The sequence below is a fragment of the Gastrolobium bilobum genome, unplaced genomic scaffold (genome assembly GCF_033153095.1).
Source record: "Gastrolobium bilobum isolate Gb01-03AN ecotype WA unplaced genomic scaffold, APGP_CSIRO_Gbil_v1 utg26574, whole genome shotgun sequence".
NCBI lineage: Eukaryota > Viridiplantae > Streptophyta > Magnoliopsida > Fabales > Fabaceae > Gastrolobium > Gastrolobium bilobum.
In genome coordinates, this window is record NW_026899631.1 from 42,146 (window position 1) to 65,691 (window position 23,546).

General features: G+C 41.9%; 2 protein-coding genes across 2 annotated transcripts; both read left to right on the forward strand.

The window, feature by feature from the left end:
- Positions 1 to 2,365: 2,365 nt before the first annotated feature.
- LOC133292108 (uncharacterized) lies at positions 2,366 to 2,899 on the forward strand. Its single transcript, XM_061490482.1, has one exon. The coding sequence runs from the start codon at positions 2,366 to 2,368 to the stop codon at positions 2,897 to 2,899; it is 534 nt and encodes a 177-aa protein (XP_061346466.1).
- A 6,424-nt stretch (positions 2,900 to 9,323) lies between these two features.
- LOC133292109 (uncharacterized) lies at positions 9,324 to 9,920 on the forward strand. Its single transcript, XM_061490483.1, has one exon. It carries the CDS (start codon positions 9,324 to 9,326, stop codon positions 9,918 to 9,920), a length of 597 nt encoding a protein of 198 aa, XP_061346467.1.
- Positions 9,921 to 23,546: the final 13,626 nt, after the last annotated feature.

The following is a 23,546-nucleotide window of genomic DNA, read 5'->3' on the forward strand; positions in this document are numbered from 1 at the left end:
CTTGATCAATGTTTTCTTGTAGAATTCGGCGCTAGAGACGACCCTCGAGCGGAACATTCCAGGCCCACGCGAGATGGAGTATTAGAGCATGTTGTTTTGGGCGACGCAGACCACCAGACAACTACAATCGGGGCGACCATTGATCCCGAAATTAAGAGTATGCTGATCAAACTGCTACGTAGTAACAAAGATCTCTTTGCCTGGAAACCATCCGACATGCCAGGTATAGACCTAGAAGTGTGCTGCCACCGATTGTCCATTGACCCCAAAGTGAAGCCCGTCGCGCAAAAGAAGAGGAAGTTTGGCCCTGATCGCCAGAAGATAATCGATGAGGAAGTAAAAAGGCTCCACGAAGCTGGCTTTATCAAAAAAGTCAAATACACAACCTGGTTCTCCAATCCTGTGTTGGTTAAGAAGCCCAGTGGGGCGTGGAGGATGTGCATCATTTATACCGACTTAAACAAAGTATGCCCCAAGGACGCTTATCCCTTTCCAAGCATTGATCAGCTAGTGGATAATGCGTCTGGTTTCAAGATACTCTTATTCATGGAAGCATACTCTGGTTACAACCAAATTCCATTGCTAAAAGAGGATCAAATCAAGACGGCGCTCATCACTCAGAATGCCCATTACTGTTATACTATGATGCCTTTAAGCCTGAAGAATGCGGGGGCCACGTACCAGCGAATGATGAATGAAGTATTCAAAGACTTGATTGGCGGCAGCGTGGAAGTCTACATTGATGATATGATCGCCAAATCACAAACACCAGAACAACACTTGATGCATCTTCAGGGCGTGTTTGATAGGCTGCACAAATACATCATGCGACTCAACCCGAGTAAGTGTGCCTTTGGGGTTCCGGCGGGAAAGTCTCTAGGCTTCATGCTAACTGAGAGAGGCATAGAGGTCAACCCTGATAAGTGAAAGGCGGTCATTGAAATGTGAAGCCCACAAATAGTCAAGGAGGTTCAGCAGTTGACTGGAAGAATGGTCGCCCTAACACGTTTTTTGGCGAATTCAGCACACAAATCAATCCCCCTGTTTCTTTTGGTCAAAAAAGGTACATCCTTTGAGTGGTCTGATGAGTGTGAAAGAGCGTTCCAGGAGTTCAAAAGGGCCATGTCCTGCCTGCCGGTTCTCACCAAACCAGATGATGGTGAAACTCTGTACTTATACCTTGTTGTCGGCAGTGAGGCCATCAGCACACTTCTGGGTCTATAACAGACGACGCCAAGGGGAAACTGCCCCACGCTGACACCACCAGTACAGAGGGCGCAGCGCTGCTACACCAGCAGCGCCTGCCACGCCCAACACTGCCACCAGTAGTGAATCCCAAGAAGGGTTGACCCCTCCTCACCAACCCGCATCAGGTGCACACCACCCTCCCTTATAAATAGCCCCTAGGGGCACACCGTGAAGGTATCTTATGTATCGTTATTATGCCCATTTGAATTAAGTCACAGACTCACACACCCTATACCATTCTTATTAACTTGCTTCATCCTTGGAACATTACCTCCTAGCCTGGTCTTTTCTTCAGCTAGGGGTATCAACCATACAGTGACATTATCCCGTAAGGGAACATAGTGGGCTTTTAGATTCCAACGATACATTGGCGCGGTCTGTGGGAAACTATAAACTTCTATTCCCATTCTCCTACCAAAGATTCGCAAGATGCATTTCACATCCTGATAATTAAAAATGGTTGTCACGACCAAAAGAGCAGAACAAGCTAGGGCCACAACCCCAGAGGGTTATGTACAAACAGTTCATCCCGACTCCTCGGCATCCATGCATTCAGCTCCAGCTGAGCGAGCCGTCGGCGAGGCCCTCCCCCCGGTACTGCAATCTGTTGGCCCACAGTTACCAATAGCTGGCGCTGGAGTATGACAGTTGAATCACCGCGTAGCAATGCGTGAAAAGCAAGGAGAAAATTGAGTCGCAAACCAACCCCCATTGCCGGAGTTCACTTTAGAATGTCATTCCCCGCTGTAGCACCACAAGCCGCACCACTCGCCCATCGTCCACAACCGGCCTGAAGTCAGCCAGTGGCGATCTACAATGATCATCGCCTTGCCATGATCGCCCCGTACCCCCTGGACCTTACACTCATAATGTTGCCAACGTTGCTACAACTTTCCCTCAACCTTACCCTGCTGGTTTCCCATTCCACGGTTACGCTATGCAACCCCATAACGTGGCCATCCCATAACCCCAATGGTCTTACCCAAACCCTGGTCAGCCACCATATGGCGCCCACCAAGCTTTACACCAGGTCCCAGCCCTCTCTTACTTTGTTGAAGCCCCACACATACCTCACCCACAACCCGACCAGCGTGCACATAACCCCAATATAAGGATAATGCTTGCTCATACGTCAGGACGCAACAAACCTTTGACTGATAGCTTGCGGTTAACCTCCATACCCCTTGCTTTCAAAGGCCCCTCTAACATCACCACTTATGTTGGTGATACCGATCCTATTGAGTGGGTCCAAAAGTTTGAAGCGGCAATGACCCTTCACGGCGAGACAGATCTCCTCATGTGCAGGACTTTCCCCACACTTCTGGGAGGGAGAGCGCTGACATGGTACACTACTCTACCATCTGGTAGTATTGCGTCCTGGGACGATTTGGCGAGCAAGTTTCAGTCTCCCTTCGCAACTAGTCGCCCGGTGCCTAAGTCTGTTCACTCCCTTGAAAAGATTCGCCAACAATCTGGAGAGTCCCTTAGATCTTTTTTGGACCGCATTGATAAAGAGGCTCTGGAAGTGCAAGGGTTGGACCCCAAGGTGCAAGTACACATACTTCTGTCTGGCTTGCGACAGGGAGCGTTCGCTTACGAACTCGCTCGCCTTGAAATCACTAACTTAGAAGAAGTCAGGAAAAAAGCGTAGGAGTTCATGAGAATTGAAGAGTACAAAGGGAGTCGAGTTGAGGACGCCCATAGCCAAGAGAGGACGGTCAGTAAGAGTAAGAACCAAGCTGATGAGAGCAGGAAGAGTCATAAATCGTCTAAGTATGCCAATCGTCCTTCAGGACGTGACACATCAGGACGCCCATCACACAGCGTCCTACAGACTGAATACAAAGAGGAGCCCAAGACCAACCAACGACCCCAGCAGCCGACCAGAGGAGCCGCCGCGTACTGCAAGTTCCACCGCAGCAACGTTAATAGTACTGAGGAATGCCGAGACCTTAAAGATGAGATTGACGAGCTCATCAAGGGTGGTGCTCAAAGGCGGGGAGGAGAAGGTGCACGCCCAACCAGAACTGGAAGGCGACAACGTGAGCGTAGCAGGTCACTAGAACAAAGGAGAAATAATCAGCCTGGTTATCAACCTCGCCATGAACGAGATCGCAGAGAAGACTCCCCACGAGACCGCAGAGTGCCGGTTAACCAAAGCAATAGAGGAAGACGAGAAGGAGAGGAAGAAGATTTAGCAGTCATCAAGCACGGGGTGATAAAGATGATTTCAGGATGCCTGAGCGGAGGTGGAGATACAGTCAACGCTAGAAAGAGACATTTGAAACAGTGTCTGGCAGTTGCTGGTAAAGTCATCAGCAAAGTAAAAGAAGATTCAGGTCTCGCCAAGCCTAAAATCGTGTGGGATTACAACGATTTGGGCGATGTCCTTCCTGGATATGATGACCCTCTAGTCATTCAAGCAATAATCGCCAATTTTGACGTAAAACGTGTATTTGTTGACCACGGCAGCTCTGCTGATATTTTATTTTAGCCATGTTTCAGGTCGTTAGGATTTTCAATGAATGACTTGACCCCCGTTGCAGGTGAACTTTCAGGTTTCAACGCAACAACCACAAAGCCGCTCGGAATGATAAACCTGCGTTTGTCTTTGGGGACGCCACCCACATCAAGATAAGCTGACATCCAGTTCCTGGTGCTCGACACCCAATCAGCTGATAATGTAATTCTCCACAGAAGGATGTTCGCCGCGTTTGAAGGAAGCATATCGCACCCGCACTTGGCAATAAAGTTCGTGGTGAGGGACAACAAGGTGGCGACGGTAAAAGGCGACCAAACGGTAGCCAGGAGTTGCTACAATATATCTTTGAAACCAACACCTAAGGTCACCTTCAAAGACCAACCAACGCCTCAAGTGAGAACTGTTAGTATTTGGGTGTCCTAGAGACAATCTTATGATTAAATAAGGACAGAGATGTAGACCTTTTTAATATTGTCGCAAATAAATAAAAGAACTCTTTATCTTGTTTCATAATTATGTCTCGATATTAATATTAATATATTATGAATAACTTGATAAACCCCGTGGAATAAAATAGGTATCTCTTGAGTATCTGTGATGAGATCACAATCACGAGGATTCAAGAATACCGGATGTTCATTCGTAATTTTATGTTCCTAGTCTAGAGATACTGAGAATGGGGTCAGTAATCTCGGGTAAGACTAGCACGACTTATCTATTTGTATATGGATACAAGGTATAGACCTCATGTGCTACAGATATGGAGATGTCTTAGCTAAAGTCGTGGGTGGACCTATAAAGGTATAGCTCGCACTGAACGGACCCACAAAGAGACTCTATGAGGAACTCTCACAGAGAGTATCATTAGAGTAGTCTCTTTATATTTGGGTATGTCTTTCCTAAGACCAGAAGTTATTACCTAGACTGTGTTCTAGAAGGCATGCTTTGATTGTGCACCTCGTCTGCCTGAAACATGGAGACTCATAGGTATACTATTGGGCTTGTCCTGAAAGAACACAGGGCTAGGGTGATAAGCTGAAGGAATTCGTCAAATCTCTGTGAGAGATTAGGTTATCTGTAAACCGGAGAAATCGGGATGACATTTACAGGGACTCGGGAATCTATGCATAGTAAAAGAGATCATGAGATGATCTGTCTTTAGAGTCTGTAAATTGAAGATTCCCTAATTTCGAATAAAGCTTACCCTAAACCGCAGGGGTTGATACGCTTCCTTACCCTAGGTTTTATGGGAAGGTAACCGAGACGAAAGGAAATATGTACGGCAACCAAATATGTTTAATAGGATGATCAAATCATTAATCTAACTAGTTCTGGGGCAACAAAGCATTGCTAGTGCTCTGTGTTGTCATTAGATGGGTTGTGGGCTTATTGGGCCCAAGCCCATTTATGTCAGTGGCTAAGTTAGACCTAATGGGTCACACACAAACACCTAATTGTCTAGATGCTCTAGCATTAAAGGTATTGGGCCTAATAATAGTTATTAGCCCAAGAAGTTGTTTGGAACTCCACCTAAAGGGGCGGAGGGCGCATGGTTCATTGTAATGGGCTTGGATAGTCCAAGACATTACTAATTAATTTAATTAGTTAAATTAATTATCAAACATTTAAATTTTGAATTTTGTAATTCGAAATTTGAATTTTGAAATTTTGAATTTTAAATTTGAATTTCGAAATTCGAATTTTGAATTTGAAATTTGAAATTTGAAATTTGAATTTTGAAATTTGGATTTTGAAATTTGAAAATTTGAATTTTGAATTTGAATTTTGAATTTGAATGTTTGAACATTTGAATTTGAATATTTGAATGTTTGAATTCAAATATTTGAATTTGAATTTGAATTTCCTATGAAAGGTTGTTTCATAACAAAAGGATAAGATGAGATCTTGTTGGAACAAATCACTAGTATCATGGGAGAATCTTTTGGACAAGATCCAAGGCCATATATGGCGCTGATTTGGGTTGTTGGTGAGCAAGATTTGCTCATCAAAATCAGCTCCAGAAGATTCAGTCAGTTGGGAGAAAATCTGAGTGAGTTGATTCAAATTTGAATGCAACTACTCAGATGTATCTGGTCACCTTTTTGGGCTATATGGGGCGCACCATATAGCTGATCTTATGAAGATTTCTGATCAGAATTTTGAATAGGTTTTGAACCAATTCTCAAGATTCTAGGAGCCTGTTAGCAATTTTTGAAATAAAACAGCTCCACTTCTCTCTCTCCTATCTAGCGCCTAATGATCAGATTTTTAGGAGAAAAATCTGATTGGTATTTTATTTTAAATACTCTCCTCTTATGTGCCTAAGGGTTTAGTTGTTCCTCCAAGGGTTTTTCTGAAAACCTAGCCTATTATTTCCTCTCTCTTGCGCCACTTGTGAAGCTTTCACATTGAGAGCTTCACTTTTTCAAACACTTTCACCTAGCCTCCATCTTCACACATAGAGCGCCTAGCAAGCCTCTTTGTGGTGATCATACGGTGGCTTCACAAGAAGGAGTTCTTGCACCTAGACGAGTGGGTGGTGTGGATCAATGTTAGACGGTCTGAACCCTTCAGACCGGCCTTGATCATCTGGTGATTTCACGAACAAGGTAACATCATGCTTTACTAAAGCATGATCTTGATGTGCATGTATATTCCGCAAAGAAAAATTTTGTTTTCCCCTCTTGCATGCATCGGCCTTCAAGGCCATTTCGAACTTTCAAGAACGCCACAGGTAATAGAGGAAAAAGCTAGCAGAAATAACAAAGAACTTGATAATTGTTTTCTTGTAGAATTCGACGCTAGAGATGACCCTCGAGCGGAACATTCGAGGCCCACGCCAGATGGAGTCTTAGAGCATGTTGTTTTGGGCGACGCAGACCACCAGACAACGACAATCGGGGCGACTATTGATTCCGAAATTAAGAGTAGGCTGATCAAACTGCTACGTAGTAACAGAGATCTCTTTGCCTGGAAACCGTCCGACATGCCAGGTATAGACCCAGAAGTGTGCTGCCACCGATTGTCCATTGACCCCAAAGCGAAGCCCGTCGCGCAAAAGAAGAGGAAGTTTGGCCCAGATCGCCAGAAGATAATCGACGAGGAAGTGAAAAGGCTCCACGAAGCTGGCTTTATCAAAAAATTCAAATACACAACCTGGATCTCCAATCCTGTGTTGGTTAAGAAGCCCAGTGGGGCGTGGAGGATGTGCGTCGATTATACCTACTTAAACAAAGTATGCCCCAAGGACCCTTATCCCTTTCCAAGCATTGATCAGCTAGTGGATAATGCGTCTGGTTTCAAGATACTCTCATTCATGGATGCATACTCTGGTTACAACCAAATTCCATTGCTAGAAGAGGATCAAATCAAGACGGCGTTAATCACTCAGAATGCCAATTACTGTTATACTATGATGCCTTTTGGCCTGAAGAACGCGGGCGCTACGTACCAGCGAATGATTAATGAAGTATTCAAAGACTTGATTGGCGGCAGCGTGGAAATCTACATTGATGATATGATCGCCAAATCACAAACACCAGAGCAACACTTGATGCATCTTCAGGGCGTGTTCGATAGGCTGCGCAAATACAACATGCGACTCAACCCGAGTAAGTGTGCCTTTGGCGTTCCGGCGGGAAAGTCTCTAGGCTTCATGCTAACTGAGAGAGGCATGGAGGTCAACCTTGATAAGTGCAAGGCGGTCATTGAAATGTGAAGCCCACAAAAAGTCAAGGAGGTTCAACAGCTGACTGGAAGACTGGTCGCCCTAACACGTTTTTTGGCGAATTCAGCACACAAATCACTCCCCTTGTTTGGTTTGCTCAAAAGAGGTACATCTTTTGCATGGTCTGATGAGTGTGAAAGAGCTTTCCAGAAGTTCAAAAGGGCCCTGTCCTTCCTGCCGGTTCTAACCAAACCAGATGATGGTGAAACTCTGTACTTATACCTTGTTGTCGGCACTGAGGCCATCAGCACACTTCTGGGTCTATAACAGACGGGGCCAAGGGGAAACTGCCCCACGCTGACACCACCAGGTACAGAGGGCACAGCGCTGCTACAAAAGCAGCACCTGCCACGCCCAACACTGCCACCAGTAGTGAATCCCAAGGAGGGTTGACCCCCTCCTCACCAACCTGCATCAGGTGCAAACCACCCTCCCTTATAAATAGCCCTGGGGGCACACCGTGAAGGTATCTTATGTATCGTTATTATGCCCATTTGAATTAAGACACAGACTCACCCACCTCATACCATTGTTATTAACTTGCTTCATCCTTGGAATATTACCTCCTAGCCTGGTCTTTAATTCAGCTAGGGGTATCATCCATATAGTTACATTATCCCATAAGGGAACATAGTGAGCTTATAGATTCCAACGGTACATTGGAGCCGTCTGTGGGAAACTATAAACTTCTATTCTCATTCTCCTACCAAAGATCTGCAAGACGCATTTCACATCCCGATGACTCAAAATGGTTGTCACGACCAGAAGAGCATAACAAGCTAGGGCCACAATCCCAGAGGGTTATGTACAAACAGTTCATCCCGACTCCCAGCCACCCATGCATTCAGCTCCAGCTGAGCGAGCCGTCGGCGAGGCCCTCCCCCCGGTACTGCAATCTTTTGGCCCACAATTACAAACAGCTGGCGCTGGAGTAGAACAGTTGAATCACCGCGTAGCAATGCGTGAAATGCAAGGAGAAAATTTAGTCCCAAACCAACCCTCACCGCCGGGAGTTCACTTCAGAATGCCATTCCCCGCTGCTACATCGCAAGCCACACCACTCGCCCATCGTCCACAACCGGACTGAAGTCAGCTAGTGGCGATGTACAATTATCTTCGACTTGCCATGATCGCCCTGTACCCTCCAGGACCTTACACTCATAATGTTGCCAACGTTGCTACAGCTTTCCCTCAACCTTACCCTACTTGTTTCCCATTCCACGGTTACGCTATGCAACCCCATAACGTGGCCATCCCACAACCCCAAGGGTCTTACCCAAACCCTGGTCAGCCACCATATGGCGCCCACCAAGCTTTACACCAGGTCCCAGCCCTCTCTTACTCTGTTGAAGCCCCACACATACCTCACCCACAACCCAACCCGCGTGCACATAACCCCAATATAAGGATAACTCCTGCTCATACGTCAGGACGCAAAAAACCTTTGACTGATAGCTTGCGGTTAACCCCTATACCCCTCGGTTTCAAAGGCCCCTCTAACATCACCACTTATGTTGGTGATACCGATCCTTTTGAGTGGGTCAAAAATTTTGAAGCGGCAACGACCTTTCACGGCGAGACGGATCTCCTCATGTGCAGGACTTTCCCCACACTTCAGTCTCACTTCGCAATCAGTCGCCTGGTGCCTAAGTCCGTTCACTCCCTTAAAAAGATTCGCCAACAATCTGGAGAGTCCCTTAGATCTTTTTTGGATCGCTTTTATAAAGAGGCTCTGCAAGTGCAAGGTTTGGACCCCAAGGTGCAAGTACACATACTTCTGTCAGGCTTGCGACAGGGAGCGTTCGCTTACGAACTCGCTCGCCATGAAATCACTGACTTAGAAGAAGTCAGGAAGCCCAAGTGTTCATGAGAATTGAAAAGTACAAAAGGAGTCGAGTTGAGGACGCCCATAGCCAAGAGAGGACGTTCAGTAAGAGTAAGAACCAAGCTGAAGAGAGTAGGAAGAGTCATAAATCGTCTAAGTATGCCAGTCGTCCTTCAGGACGTGACACATCAGGACGCCCATCACACAGCGTCCTGCAGACTGAATACAAAGAGGAGCCTGAATACAAAGAGGAGCCCAAGACCAACCAACGGCCCCAGCAGCTGACCAGAGAAGTCGCCGCGTACAACAAGTTCCACCACAGCAACGGTCATAGTACTGAGGAATGCCGACACCTTAAAGTCGAGATTGACGAGCTCATCAAGGGCGGTGCTCAAAGGCAGGGAGGAGAAGGTGCACGCCCAGCCAGAACTGGAAGGCGACAACGTGAGCGTAGCAGGTCACCAGAAAAAAGGAGAAACAATCAGCCTGGTTATCAACCTCGTCATGAACGAGATCGCGGAGAAGACTCCCCACGAGACCGCAGAGTGTCGGTTAACCAAAGCAATAGAGGAAGACGAGAAGGAGAGGAAGACGAGAAGGAGAGGAAGAAGATTCAGCAGTCATCAAGCACGGGGTGATAAACATGATTTTACGAGGCCTGAGCAGAGGTGGAGAAACAGTCAACGCTAGAAAGAGACATTTGAAACAGTGTCTGGCAGTTGCTGGTAAAGTCATCAGCAAAGTAAAAGTAGATTCAGGTCCCGCCAAGCCTAAAATCGTGTGGGATTACAACGATTTCGGTGATGTCCTTCCTGGACATGATGACCCTCTAGTCATTCAAGCAATAATCGCCAATTTTGACGTAAATCGCGTATTTGTTGACCACGGCAGCTCTGCTGATATCTTATTTTTTTCCATGTTTCAGGGCGTTAGGATTTTCAATGAATGACTTAACCCCCATTGCAGGTAAACTTTCAGGTTTCAACACAACAACCACTAAGCCGCTCGGAATGAAACCAGCACCTAAGGTCACCTTCAAAGACCAACCAACGCCTCAAGTGAGAACGCCACAGGTAATAGAGAAAAATGCTAGCAGAAATAACAAAGAACTTGATCAATGTTTTCTTGAAGAGGATGATGTTAGGCGTGACATGCCACGACCCGTTGATGAGACGGAACATTCCAGCGAATGAGGGCGGCGCCAGATGGGCGTATGAGAGCTTGTTGTTTTGGGAAGGCGCGACCAACAGGTCTGCGAAGCTACTAATGAGAATGTCACCTGACGATCGTCAACCTTGATTTGTAATTTTAGATATAAGTGTTGCGCGGTTGGTGTGTCAACTGGTAGCTTTTCTTTTCTTTTTGTCGTGGTTGGTATGTCAACTGCGGATCTCTTTAATCATCAATCAATTTTGTTTTCCTTACTTGGCGCTTTCCTAAAGGAATTAGTACCCTTATATTAGTTGGGCGTTGTGTGGGAGTGCTGTCCCATTAGTTTGGCATTGGCTGGGGGTGAGACCCCAACGTTTGGCGAAGCCCGTCGCGCAACTTATTAAGAACCGTTCCAGGAACATTTGGCGGGGGTGAGTACCATCCCGTTAGTTGGGCGTTGGCTGGGGGCCAGAAGATAATCGACGAGGGAAGTACCATCCCGTTAAAACTGGCTAGTCCAACTGCGGCGGGGGTGAGAACCATCCCGCTAGTTGGACGTTTGCTGGGGGTGAGAACCGTCCCAGTACCACGTTTGGCGGGGGTGAGAACTGTCCCGCAACTTGGTGCTAGCTAGGGGTGATAACCGTCCCAGTCCATCGCTCGGCGGGGGTGAGAACCATCCCGCTAGTTGGGCGTTGGCTGGGGGTGAAAACCATCCCAGTCCAATTGCGGCGGGGGTGAGAACCATCCCGCTAGTTGGGCGTTGGCTGGGGGTGAGAACCATCCCAGTCCAACTGCGGCGGGGGTGAGAACCATCCCGCTAGTTGGGCGTTTGCTGGGGGTGAGAACCATCCCAGTCCAACTGCGGCGGGGGTGAGAACCATCCCGCTAGTTGAGCGTTTGCTGGGGGTGAAAATCGTCTCAGTCCAACGTTTGGAGAGGGTGAGTACCGCCCGGTAACTTCATTATATGGAGAGTGTGGAAGATTGGAACAAGTCTTAATGCAATTTATTGATTAAGAAGTAAACGAACTGCCTCATTAAAAACCTTTCCAGGCAAAAACCCAGTGGGATAAAAGGCTGGAAAGGAAAAGAGTGCAGTGTACGGGTTACATTGGACGATATAGCTATAGTATCGTCTGAGCTTGTCAGCGTTCCACGCCCTGGGTATGACTTTCCCCTTGAGTGTCTCCAAGGCATAGGCTCCTCCTCCTAGCTTGTTGGCGATTCGATAAGGTCCTTCCCAATTTGGGGCGAGCTTACCCTCGCGGGGTTCTTCTTTCCAATATCCGCTCGTCTAAGGACTAAGTCTTTTACTTCAAATTTCCTCTTGACTACTTTTTGGTTGTACCGAGCAGCTACCCTTTCCTTTGATTGGCGCTCAGATTGGGCTGCTCGTTCTCGAAATTCATCAAGAAGATCTAAAGCCTCGTTGAGATTTTGACTGTTGGCCACTTCAGACACATAATCTTTCCTCTAAGAGGGTTCTTCGATCTCGACAGGAATCATTGCCTCCGTGCCGTAGGTCAATCTAAAAGGGGTTTCCCCCGTACTAGATTGTGCAGTTATCCGATATCCCACAAGACGCTCTCAAGGTTTTCCACCCACGCCCCCTTTTGAGACTCTAGCTTATTCTTGATTCCCTTTGCTAACATTTTGTTAGCAGACTCCACTAGCCCGTTGGATTGTGGGTGCTCCACTGCGGCGAAGTGGTGTCGAATGTGTAGGTCCTTCATCAGCTCCTAGAACTTGGCGTCTGTGAATTGAGCGCCGTTATCAGTTATAACTTCTCCTGGGATGCAAAATCGGTAAATGATATTTCTCCAGAAGAATTTCCTGACCCTTTGGGAGCTAATGGTAGCAGCCGGCTCTGCCTCCACCCATTTGGTGAAATAATCAATGGCGACGACCAGCCATTGGACTCGGCCTGCTGCCACGGGGAAAGGGCCCAGGATGTCCATCCCCCACTTGTAAAAGGGCCAAGGGGATGAGATCACAGTTAGTTCTTCTGGCAGGGCTATGTGTATATCAGCAAACCTTTGGTATTTATCACATGTCTTTACGTGCACGTGGGCGTCTCGCTCCATGGTCGGCCAATAATAACCTGCACGGAGCGTTTTCTTTGCTAGCGAATGGCCGCCCAAGTGGTGGCCGTTAATTCCTTCGTGGATCTCCTCCAGAATGTATGCTACGTCACAGGGGTTCAAGCACTTCAGGAGTGGGGTTGAGCAACCCCTTTTGTATACCCGCCCTTGCACCATACAAAAGTGAGCACACTTTCGCACTATCTTCTTGGCTTCCTTTGGGTCCGCTGGGAGGGTACCTTCCGATAAATAGTATTTGCACGTGTGTTTTCTGACCGCCTGATATGCTCGAATTCGATCGTCTCGAAAATCAACATGAGTTCTTTTACTTTCTCCAAGTATTTGCACATCAGAGGCCCTTTAGCTTGATATTCTCTGGAAATATGGAAAGTCACGAACTGAGAATTGCTGAATACCTTGAGGTGCTGAACTCCCAACTCTTTTGCTTGAAGGAGGCCAGCAATCATGGCTTCATACTCAGCCTAATTGTTAATGGTACTAAAGTTGAAGGATAACGAGTGCTCCATCGCCACACCAGCTGGGGTTGGTGGAACCGTCCACATACAGCTTCCATGACGCCGACTGTGGGGTTTCAAGACTAGACCCTACGACCTGGCAGGCGGTTGTGCTGGATTGTGTCATTTCAGCAATGAAATATGTGAGAGCTTGAGCTTTGATGGCGGTTCTTGGCTCATAATTGATATGGTATTCAGAGAGCTTAATCGCCCAGGACATCATCCTTCCGGCGAGGTCGGGTTTGTGCAAGACTTGACGGATAGGTTGATTAGTTCTGACTGTGATGGGGTGGCATTGGAAGTATGGCCTTAGCCTTCGTGCCACAAAGATGAGTGTAGGGCGACTTTTTCAACTTGCTGATACCGCAGCTCAGCCCCTTGCAACATTTTTCTAATGAGGTATACCGGCTTTTGGCCTTCTTCTTTTAGCTCTCTAACCAACGTCGCGCTGATGGCCTTAGTGCCGACAACAAGGTATAAGTACAGAGTTTCACCATCATCTGGTTTGGTGAGAACCGGCGGGCAGGACAGGGCCCTTTTGAACTCCTGGAAAGCTCTTTCACACTCATCAGACCATGCAAAGGATGTACCTTTTTTGAGCAAACCAAACAGGGAGAGTGATTTGTGTGCTGAATTCGCCAAAAAACGTGTTAGGGCAACCAGTCTTCCAATCAGCCGCTGAACCTCCTTGACTGTTTGTGGCCTTCGCATTTCAATGACCGCCTTGCACTTATCAGGGTTGACCTCTATGCCTCTCTCAGTTAGCATGAAGCCTAGAAACTTTCCCGCCGGAACGCCAAAGGCACACTTACTCGGGTTGAGTCGCATGTTGTATTTGCGCAGCCTATCGAACACGCCCTGAAGATGCATCAAGTGTTGTTCTGGTGTTTGTGATTTGGCGATCATATCATCAATGTAGACTTCCACGTTGCCGCCAATCAAGTCTTTGAATACTTCATTCATCATTCGCTGGTACGTGGTGCCCGCGTTCTTCAGGCCAAAAGGCATTATAGTATAACAGTAATTGGCATTCTGAGTGATGAACGCCGTCTTGATTTGATCCTCTTCTAGCAATGGAATTTGGTTGTAACCAGAGTATGCATCCATGAATGAGAGTATCTTGAAACCAGACGCATTATCCACTAGCCGATCAATGCTTGGAAAGGGATAATCGTCCTTGGGGCATACTTTGTTTAAGTCGGTATAATCGACGCACATCCTCCACGCCCCACTGGGCTTCTTAACCAACACAGGATTGGAGAGCCAGGTTGTGTATTTGACTTTTTTGATAAAGCCAGCTTCGTGGAGCCTTTTTACTTCCTCGTCGATTATCTTCTGGCGATCAGGGCCAAACTTCCTCTTCTTTTGCGCGACGGGCTTCGCTTTGGGGTCAATGGACAATCGGTGGCAGCACACTTTTGGGTCTATACCTGGCATGTCGGACGGTTTCCAGGCAAAGAGATCTTTGTTACTACGTAGCAGTTTGATCAGCCTACTCTTAATTTCGGGATCAATGGTCGCCTCGATTGTAGTTGTCTGATGGTCTGCGTCATCCTGTTCCGGATGGCCCAATAAGGCTCTGGCCCAAAGGTCAGTGCCCAACCTCCACCTAGCATCCACGTCAGTATAGGTATACACATACCTGCTCAGTTTCTTGCTTTGGGGTTCTCTCACTGATTCAATGACCCATTGGAACTGTTCAATGATGACCTATACTTGCTCCTTCACATGATTTGATTCATGCCATGTGTACTGTTGGTATGAGGTGTGTGAGTCTGCGACTTAATTCAAATGGGTATAATAACGATACATAAGATACCTGCACGGTGTGCCCCCAGGGGCTATTTATAAGGGAGGGTGGTGTGCACCTGATGCGGGTTGGTGAGGATGGGGTCAACCCTCCTTGGGATTCACTACTGGTGGTAGTGTTGGACGTGGCAGGCGCTGCTGTTGTAGCAGCGCTGCGCCCTCTGTACCTGGTGGTGTCAGCGTGGGGCAAAGGGGGCAGTTTCCCCTTATGGCATCTGGGGCGACCCACTTTGGGGGTTATGGTCCCAAGGTAGGACATTTCGGTGTTTCCCATTGGGGGAGTCGCCATGTTGGGAGCTGGGTATCACCCCAGCTGGTAGGGCTGACATGGATGCTAGGTGGAGGTTGGGCCCTGACCTTTGGGTCAGAGCCTTATTGGGCCATCCGGAACAGGAGCCGCCCAACTTGGTCGCTTTAGCGTTTGGGCCAACCTTATGCGGGTTGGAGGATGTGCGGGTCCACGTCAGCCCTTACGGTTGACGCGGGTTGGGGCTAAGGTTTGGGCCTGAACAACTGGGTCGCTTTAGCGTTTGGGCCATCCAGAACATCTAGCATGTCAACTTCTGGAACAGCTATTGCATGGATAAAAGCAGGATTAAGACACTGGCCAGCAATGTTACTACTCATATCAAATATACCTGCAGTGAAGAAAGGACAGCAATAGTGACTTGAGTAGTTTTTCATTCTGTTTTTTTGAATATTATTTTTCCATCATTTTATCTTTATTATATATTACTCTTATAATTTTTAAGTGTATGTATGTATGTAAGCACAAGTAAAGAAAAGAAAAAACCATCATCTAAAATTCAACTATGAAAACAAAATTAGCAAAAGGATCATTAATGTACATTGCATTAAGTACCAGCTACTAGTTCAATTATTATCTATGTACAAGCATGCCTCTAGTATACATACGAAATTTCCAGACTTCAGAGAGAACTTTTTTTGTTTCTTCAAAAACCTAACTGGTTGTGACTTCTCTACGATCACTAGTCAGTAGTCACCAACCAGCATTTTCATGTTTTACTCAACATCAACATCAACAACACTTTTATCCCAAATTAATTGGGGTCGGTGTTTCATGTTTTACTACATTGGTAAAATATTTACAAATGGCCTAACCTTTCATCTTTATCTGCTGGAGAATCATGGTCAAGCGTAACTATGGTTGAAAAAGCCTTTGAAAAGATTTAAAAACAAACATTATACTTGAAGATTTCTTTTGCTACATGCACTTAACAAAATAAGTAGAGGCGTGAGGACCTATGTCATTATTGCCAATGTCAAATGACAAAAATGAAAGGCTCTAATTTAGATAATTCAAATCATCTCATGCAAAACTTAAATTAATAAAGTAAGAGATTTAAGAAAAAAATATACCAAAATCTGCTAATTTATGTGGGCGCCCTTTGGAGAAGTCCCACAACACAAGCGTTGAATCAAGACCTCCACTAATTACTGGGAAAGAAAAAAAATTAGGAGTCAACTTTCTATAACTATGGAAGCAAGTTTGTACAGGACTAGCATGAAACTTATACAAATTCATAGGGCAGTAACTTTAAAACCTTAAACCAGTTTTTTTTCCAAAATTTGTTTATAAACAGAAAGTTATGCTCTTAGAAATTCTTTTGATTAATACATCCAACTCATAATTATTAGGTCTATATGTATATTGGTAGAACTTCCCTAAATATTATTTTCGAAATCTTTTAATTACGAGTGGCTTACATCTCTTGTGTGTATGCACGTGTATTATACTATTATTAAGTGCACAAATAAGTTTGAGGTGACACAGTAGCACATACTTAAACACAAATCAACAAAGAAAAGATGTCTACATGTGACAATTTTTAAAATAAACTAGCCAAGTCTCAATAGAAACATGAAAATCAACCTAACTCCGGAATTATTAGTACTTTACTTTTTTTTTGTAATCATTATTAGTACTTTACTTTCTCTGCTTAGAAGTGAATGATTTTCATTGCCATTATAATACAATAACCTGCGACAATGACAGAAGCAAATAACAAAGCCAGGTGTTATAGTCAGTTTGCTACAATCAATGGTTATAACATGGGCATATCAATTTATGTGAGATGGCCTAGGTTTAAATACAGAAAGCCTCATAAGATTTCTATTCTACAATCAACAAAAAAATGTTGCAGTATGATAAAGACCCCGCAGTAACAGTAATTTACAAAACACAAAATAAGGGAAATAGATGAAGAAACTGATATTCGTATTCCTGAAAATGGTCTCAACAGTACATGGAATTAAGTAAAGAGATACAAGACTTGACTAGTAGAACAGTGTCAGATAAATTACAAGAAACAGAAAATGGAAAGCAGCTTCATAGAGCAATTGGAGAGTCTCTACACTACACTCTCCCAACCCAAGACTCTAGATAATTCCTTCAAGATCATCCTCCCCTACTTAACAACCTCTTCCAGCCTGTCCTTCCCCCAAGTGAATTCTGTTGAACCCATTCTAGAATATTCCTAGCCAACCGGTTACTAGCTGACTCAGCATTAGGTAGGATAACAAGATCCCTTGTAATGCATTCTACGGTACCCTTCATCTTGTGCGGGTCTCACAGTAACATCTACGCCAGTTTCTTTCTTCATTTAAAGTTTTTTTAATGACATTTATATATCTTAGTTTGCTAAACATATCACTCAATATGTGTATGCGCACATTTATAACAGCCATTAGGCTTGAATAGACTCTTCACTGTACTTCCTAGGAATTTCAATTTAGAAACAACTGGTAATTATAGCACTAGAGCATGCTCATGTACAATTGTCAAGCAGTTTAATGGCTCATGCACATAATAGAGTGAAAGCATTAGTAGGTAGAGTTTGTTTTTTGGTCTTTGACCGAGGTGACCACACATGCATTTTTATGAGACCAACGCCTCAAGTACTGTCATGAGTTGCGACTAAGTGACCCGCCCAACAATTTCCTTCTGCAGGGTTAGTTAGTATGTACTGTTTGATACAAAATTTTATGTCTCTTTCCAATAGGACAATGGGTATTCCAACACAATGGGAAGTTGCAAAGATGACTTACACAAGTCTACTCCAGACATAACAGTCAAATCATAGTCAGTGAAAACCCTAAATTGTACTATGAGGGGGAAGGGGAAAGAGAGAGAGATTCATATGGGAAAAATAAGCACGACAATATTTAACTACCTTCCCAAGATCTCCAAGGAAGGAACTGCACAGTGCTACAGATCTACAACATAAGGTCAAGGTGAAAAAAAAATATCCAGACATCAAATCAAATATTAATTATAGAATAACATAACAGGAGGGAAAAAATTTTTAAAAAAAAAGGTAGAAGGATGAAATATGAAATATTAGTGGCTGACTTGAAAATCCTGATCTACATAATTAGCAGCCAAGTAGTGAAGCAAGGCTAAAAAGTACGAAGGATACACTTGTATGACCAGACCGTAGGGTTTTATACAGGCATTGCTGGTGAATGTCAATTATCTGTCAAAGAAATTTTCAATCAATATCGAAGAAAATGAAAATGTAGGATACTTATATTAACTTGGCTTTTCTAAAATTAAAAGAAATGGGAAAATTACAAGTTCATTCAAAACAATGAATAATATATCACATTACACGGGAAAAGGCACAAGTCAGTTTTTAAATCATAAATTACAAAAACTGTATGTTTCCATATTTTGTGGCATGTATTGAAGCTGTTAGAATACAATGCGGGATTATGGTTTCTTACGAGAGAATAGATCAATATTACAAGGCAGTTAGAAAACTGCGCTAATGTCACCAAAGGAAATAATGAGATGCATCCAAGAAATTTATGATGTCCAAAGGAGAGTCACCACCCCAGCAATCAAAGTAATGATCTAGGAAAGCTTAAGGTTTATATCATATAAGCAAGTATAAGATAGTAGGAGGACCAATTATAATATCAAGGACTGATTACCCACCCCCTACAGCTTAAGGTATTTGGAGAAGGCTCATGAATGACTTTATGTTAGCACACCTTCTATTGCCAAGATGGACCATGGAAATAGAAGGAAAGGAAGGAGAAGCATGTAATCAACACCCCATATGAGCAGAGGAAAAAAGGTGACTCCAAGCAACCACCTGCACACGTAGCAATGTAGTGGGAGGGAAAAAAGACAATCTGTTAGGGGCAACAAGGACAAAAAGGAGAACGCGAATGGAGAAAAAGGCAGGAAAGAAGTGAGTGAGGAAATAGAGGAGAGACCAGGCAACTGCCAGGATTATCTGCATATTTTTCTTTCTTTCATTCAGTGTATTTTCTTCTGTTTTGCTCATCAGAGACTCCGTTGATCTTGATATTACTCATATATTGGATCATAGTAGGAGATAACTAGCTATTTCTATCCTACTTTTCTTGTTATTCTGGTCCAGTTCCTATCACTTTATATCTCAAAGTCTCTAACCAACCATTTCATGCACATATCTAAGAGCCATTTGGGCTCAAAGTGTGGACAATGCACATATCTAGCTTTATCTTCTACTGAAATTTAACTTTATTTTATGAAGAATGGGCCAGTAAGGATTGAACTCATAACCATCTAGTCATAGAGACTCTAATACCATATGAAGGACCAATTATCCCAAAAGCTTAAGCTAAATAGGAGCAAGCTCATAAATGGCTTTTATATCTCTAATGCATTAAAAGTGGAAAGGATATATTCATGAAAGCTGATAAATAAGATATTACACAACAGAAAGTTACAAAGCAAGAGATGGCTGAATATGACGCTACCTTCACCTCGCCACTATCATCTGCAGCAGCAAGGAATGAGGACTTTGAGTTGCATGCAACCTGAGAAGCCAGACACATAATTGTATTATAATAATATTCTTTAACAAATGAAGCACACCTCCTATAAGGATAGCATCAGTTGATATTACAACAGAATGGAGGAATGTGCAAGCAACTTTAAATTCACGTATAGTACCATAGCCTAGTTTAACAATTTCAATATCCCGTGCTGGTCAAAAAAGCCACGCAACCATACTTAATATTTCTGTTTAAAACCACCAGAAACTAAAAACAGATTTCATACCAAAATCTCAGACAAAACAGCTAAGAAGACACCAAAGGTATCTCAGACCATGCCAACTCCACCATTCAACTCCTGGCTGAGCCCTATTCAAACCCTAAGACCCACTGTGCCCACTGCCTCAAGGCAGGGTGCCTTAAGAGGGTGCTAGAAAATTAGCAATATGTTACACTATTAGCACTTGATCAACTGTAATTATGCTGATTAGCTAGTGATTAGGATATAAGTTAGCTACTGATTATTAGGCCATATGTCAGCAGCTAATTAATTCCTAATTACCCCCTTGATCACTCCATTGATTGGTTGTAATAAAGCTATAAATAAGAGATCAAATGTGCAGCCAACACACACAATTTATCTCAAACATTCTTTCTTTCAACATAATTCACTAATTTCTCAATCATTTAAATCTCTATGGAAAGAATGTCCGGATATAAGGCTTGATTTTAAATAGAATACAAGTGACTAATGGAAAAACTATGCAGAATAGCGAGAACAAATAGGAAAGGAAAAGCCACTGAAAAAGAAGCATTCCCTGTTTGTGACATTGTCCATCAACTTGAGTTATGCTAGCATTTACTGACATCAACTAAACAACAGTAACATTCAACAAGATCTAGTAAACGCATAACATTATATTTGAATACAAGTGCTACTATCTACCTGGTTTATCTCCTCTTTGTTATAATTATAATTCTCCAATGGCTCCCATTTTGTGGTGGCCTTCAGAACAGAACATAATATACAAAGGATCAGTATAATAATTAATAATCTATCCAAAGAGCCTAAATAACTAAGATGGAACAAGAACCAATCAAAACTAATAAAATATGCATACATATCCAGATATCCTTAAGAATTGCATAGGAGACAAGAAGTATATTCTTCACAATTTGTGCCTTGTGTAAATGACTAACGAGTTTGCTCAATATTACACAACGCCAATTATTGAAGCCAAGCGACATTCATGACGACAATTCATAATTATTAATTAATAAGAAGAGGACTCAACCTGAAGGGATATATGAAACATGCAGCAACGATGGTCAGAGCCTGAATGTTGGTTGGTTTAACGTAGTCAATGGTGGAATCTAGCATGTCCACATCATCATCATCATCATCATCGTCAGCAAAGAAATTGAAAGAATAATCATGGTCGCACACAAGTTGAAGCATGTTGAGATTGGTGGAAGCGTCTCTGCGGGACAACACATGTTGCACGAAACATTGGAAAGGGACAGGATCATCGAAGGACGAGTCGAGGAAATTAAGGACGGGGAGGGAAGTCCAAAGGAACCTCCATCGCTTGCTCAGAACACTAGTTTGAACTGCTGTTTTTGCGTCCGAAAAAGAAAGTATGTGAAGGATAATTTCATCTGCCAAGTTACTCAGTCTGTCCCTCCTTCACTTTTCTCTTCTTCTTCTTCTCTTTCTATGTGAAATTGATGTTGTTTTCTTGTGTTTTCACCCTCCAACTCTCCTCCTCAATTTCAATTGAACCCTTCATCTTCCCACAAATTAAAGAATCAAGAAACACAAAAAAAGAATCGAATCAAGAAACACAAAACCTCTTCTTTTCTTTCTTTCTCTTTTTCAACCGTGTGTCTAGACTTTTTCTATTCCTAATTTACCGTTGCTAGCTGTTTATGTAGATATTGATTTCCTTGCCAAAACTACCCCTTTAATCCTGATTTCAAAAAAAATTTGCCAATCTCATCAAAATCTTTCGAAATCTTTTATTTATCAATATTGTATTTGTTATTTTATTGTTAATCATTATAAAATTTATTAAAATTTTATAATGTGTTTCTTTGGAACAAGTTATAAAAAGTAATATAATAATAATATTTATTACATTTCCTTAAATAAGCATAATTATTTAAAGAATAATCTTTAATACGTATTTTCACTTTTCAAGGTATTAGAAACTTATTATGTCTTCTTAAAATATTCTCTAATTAATTTTCCTAATACTTATTAAAAAATATATTAAATAAAAACTAAGTGTATTATATTATATATTATTTTAATATTTTTTTGGAAACAACTTACATTTACTAATACTAGAAGAAAAATAAACGTTGCATTTAATAGAAGAATTATTGTTATATGTTATAACACAAAAGAAGAAGAATAATTTTCTTTCTAGGTTTTTTTAAGGTGATATGATTTCTCATGTTAGTTTAGATAATTTATCTCATGTAACATACAAAAAAAAATAATGAGACTGATCAAAAATAAAATAAAATAAATGAGTTCAATATACATTTTTGTATATTGTATGAAACAAATTAACTCATGCAATATAAAAAGAAATTAACTCATGTAATATGAGACTATATTATTTTAAAAAATAGAGTTTGCAATCTCGTTAACCTTTACTCCTTATTTTTTAGCACTTAAATGACTTATTTGATGTTTAGGCTAATACTAACAATTTCTACGCAAAAATAAAAATTATTTGATATTTAATAAACTCTATTTATCCTGATTCAGCCACCATCACTTGTAACCTACGTCCAGACTCAAAACCACTCAAATTTTCCTCCTCTATTGTTAAAGCTTTTTAGGTGCTTGATAAATCTTTACAACCTTCAAGTTTTTAGTGTTTGGAAAACCATACAATTACCAAGTTTTCGAGTACTTGGTAACCTTTCAACCTTCAAGTTATTTTTATTTAAATTTAAAAAAATTTATATTAATTATACATATTTTTTATATATTTTTTCTTTTTTAATTTATGATTTTTATATATTTTTTTAATTTGTTATACATGTATATTTAAAATGTTTATGTTAAATATTTTTTAAAAAAAATACATATATATTTTTTTAATTGGTTATACATGTATATTTAAAATTTTATGTTAAAATTTTAATTTAATTTTTGTAAAGTATAAATAATGTCATTTCTTATTTTTTTGATTTAAATTTGAAATTTTAAATAATTTTTATCGACTATAAATGTAATTTTATAATATTAAGTATTTTATTGTTTAATCTATAATTTCATATTAAATTCAAATTTATTATATATATCTTTTTTCACTGCATAAATATTAAATGCTGAAATCTTTTTCCACATATCAATCTCACATAATTTTTCATTTAATTTATTTCCAAATTTCAAATTTATTTTATAATATAAATAATTTTGTTATTTACAATATTTTTTTAATGTTTTTTGTTTTTTTATGCAGCATTAATAGGGCTAACAATTATCCATGTAAAAATAGTGGGATATACAACAACAAAAAAGTAGAGGTCTTTTTTACTCATAATATACAACAAAAGAAAAATAGTGGGATATTAAATGAGTTGTCTGCCATAAAATTTTTTCCAAAAGTTTTCCCACCGTTACAAAGTTAAAATTTCAAATTCAAAATTTGAAGTTAAACATAAATTCGAAATTTAGAAGAGTTGAATTATTATTAATTTGAAAATTCTAACGTAGAATTGAGTGAGACATTGAATGAGTTGTCTGCCACCAAAAAGTGTTCACATAATTTTTCATTTAATTTATTTCTAAATTTCGAATTTATTTTACAATAATTGTTTTTTGTTATTTTACAGTTTTTTATTTTTATTTTATTTTTTTTAAGCAACATTAATAGAGCTAACAATTACCTATG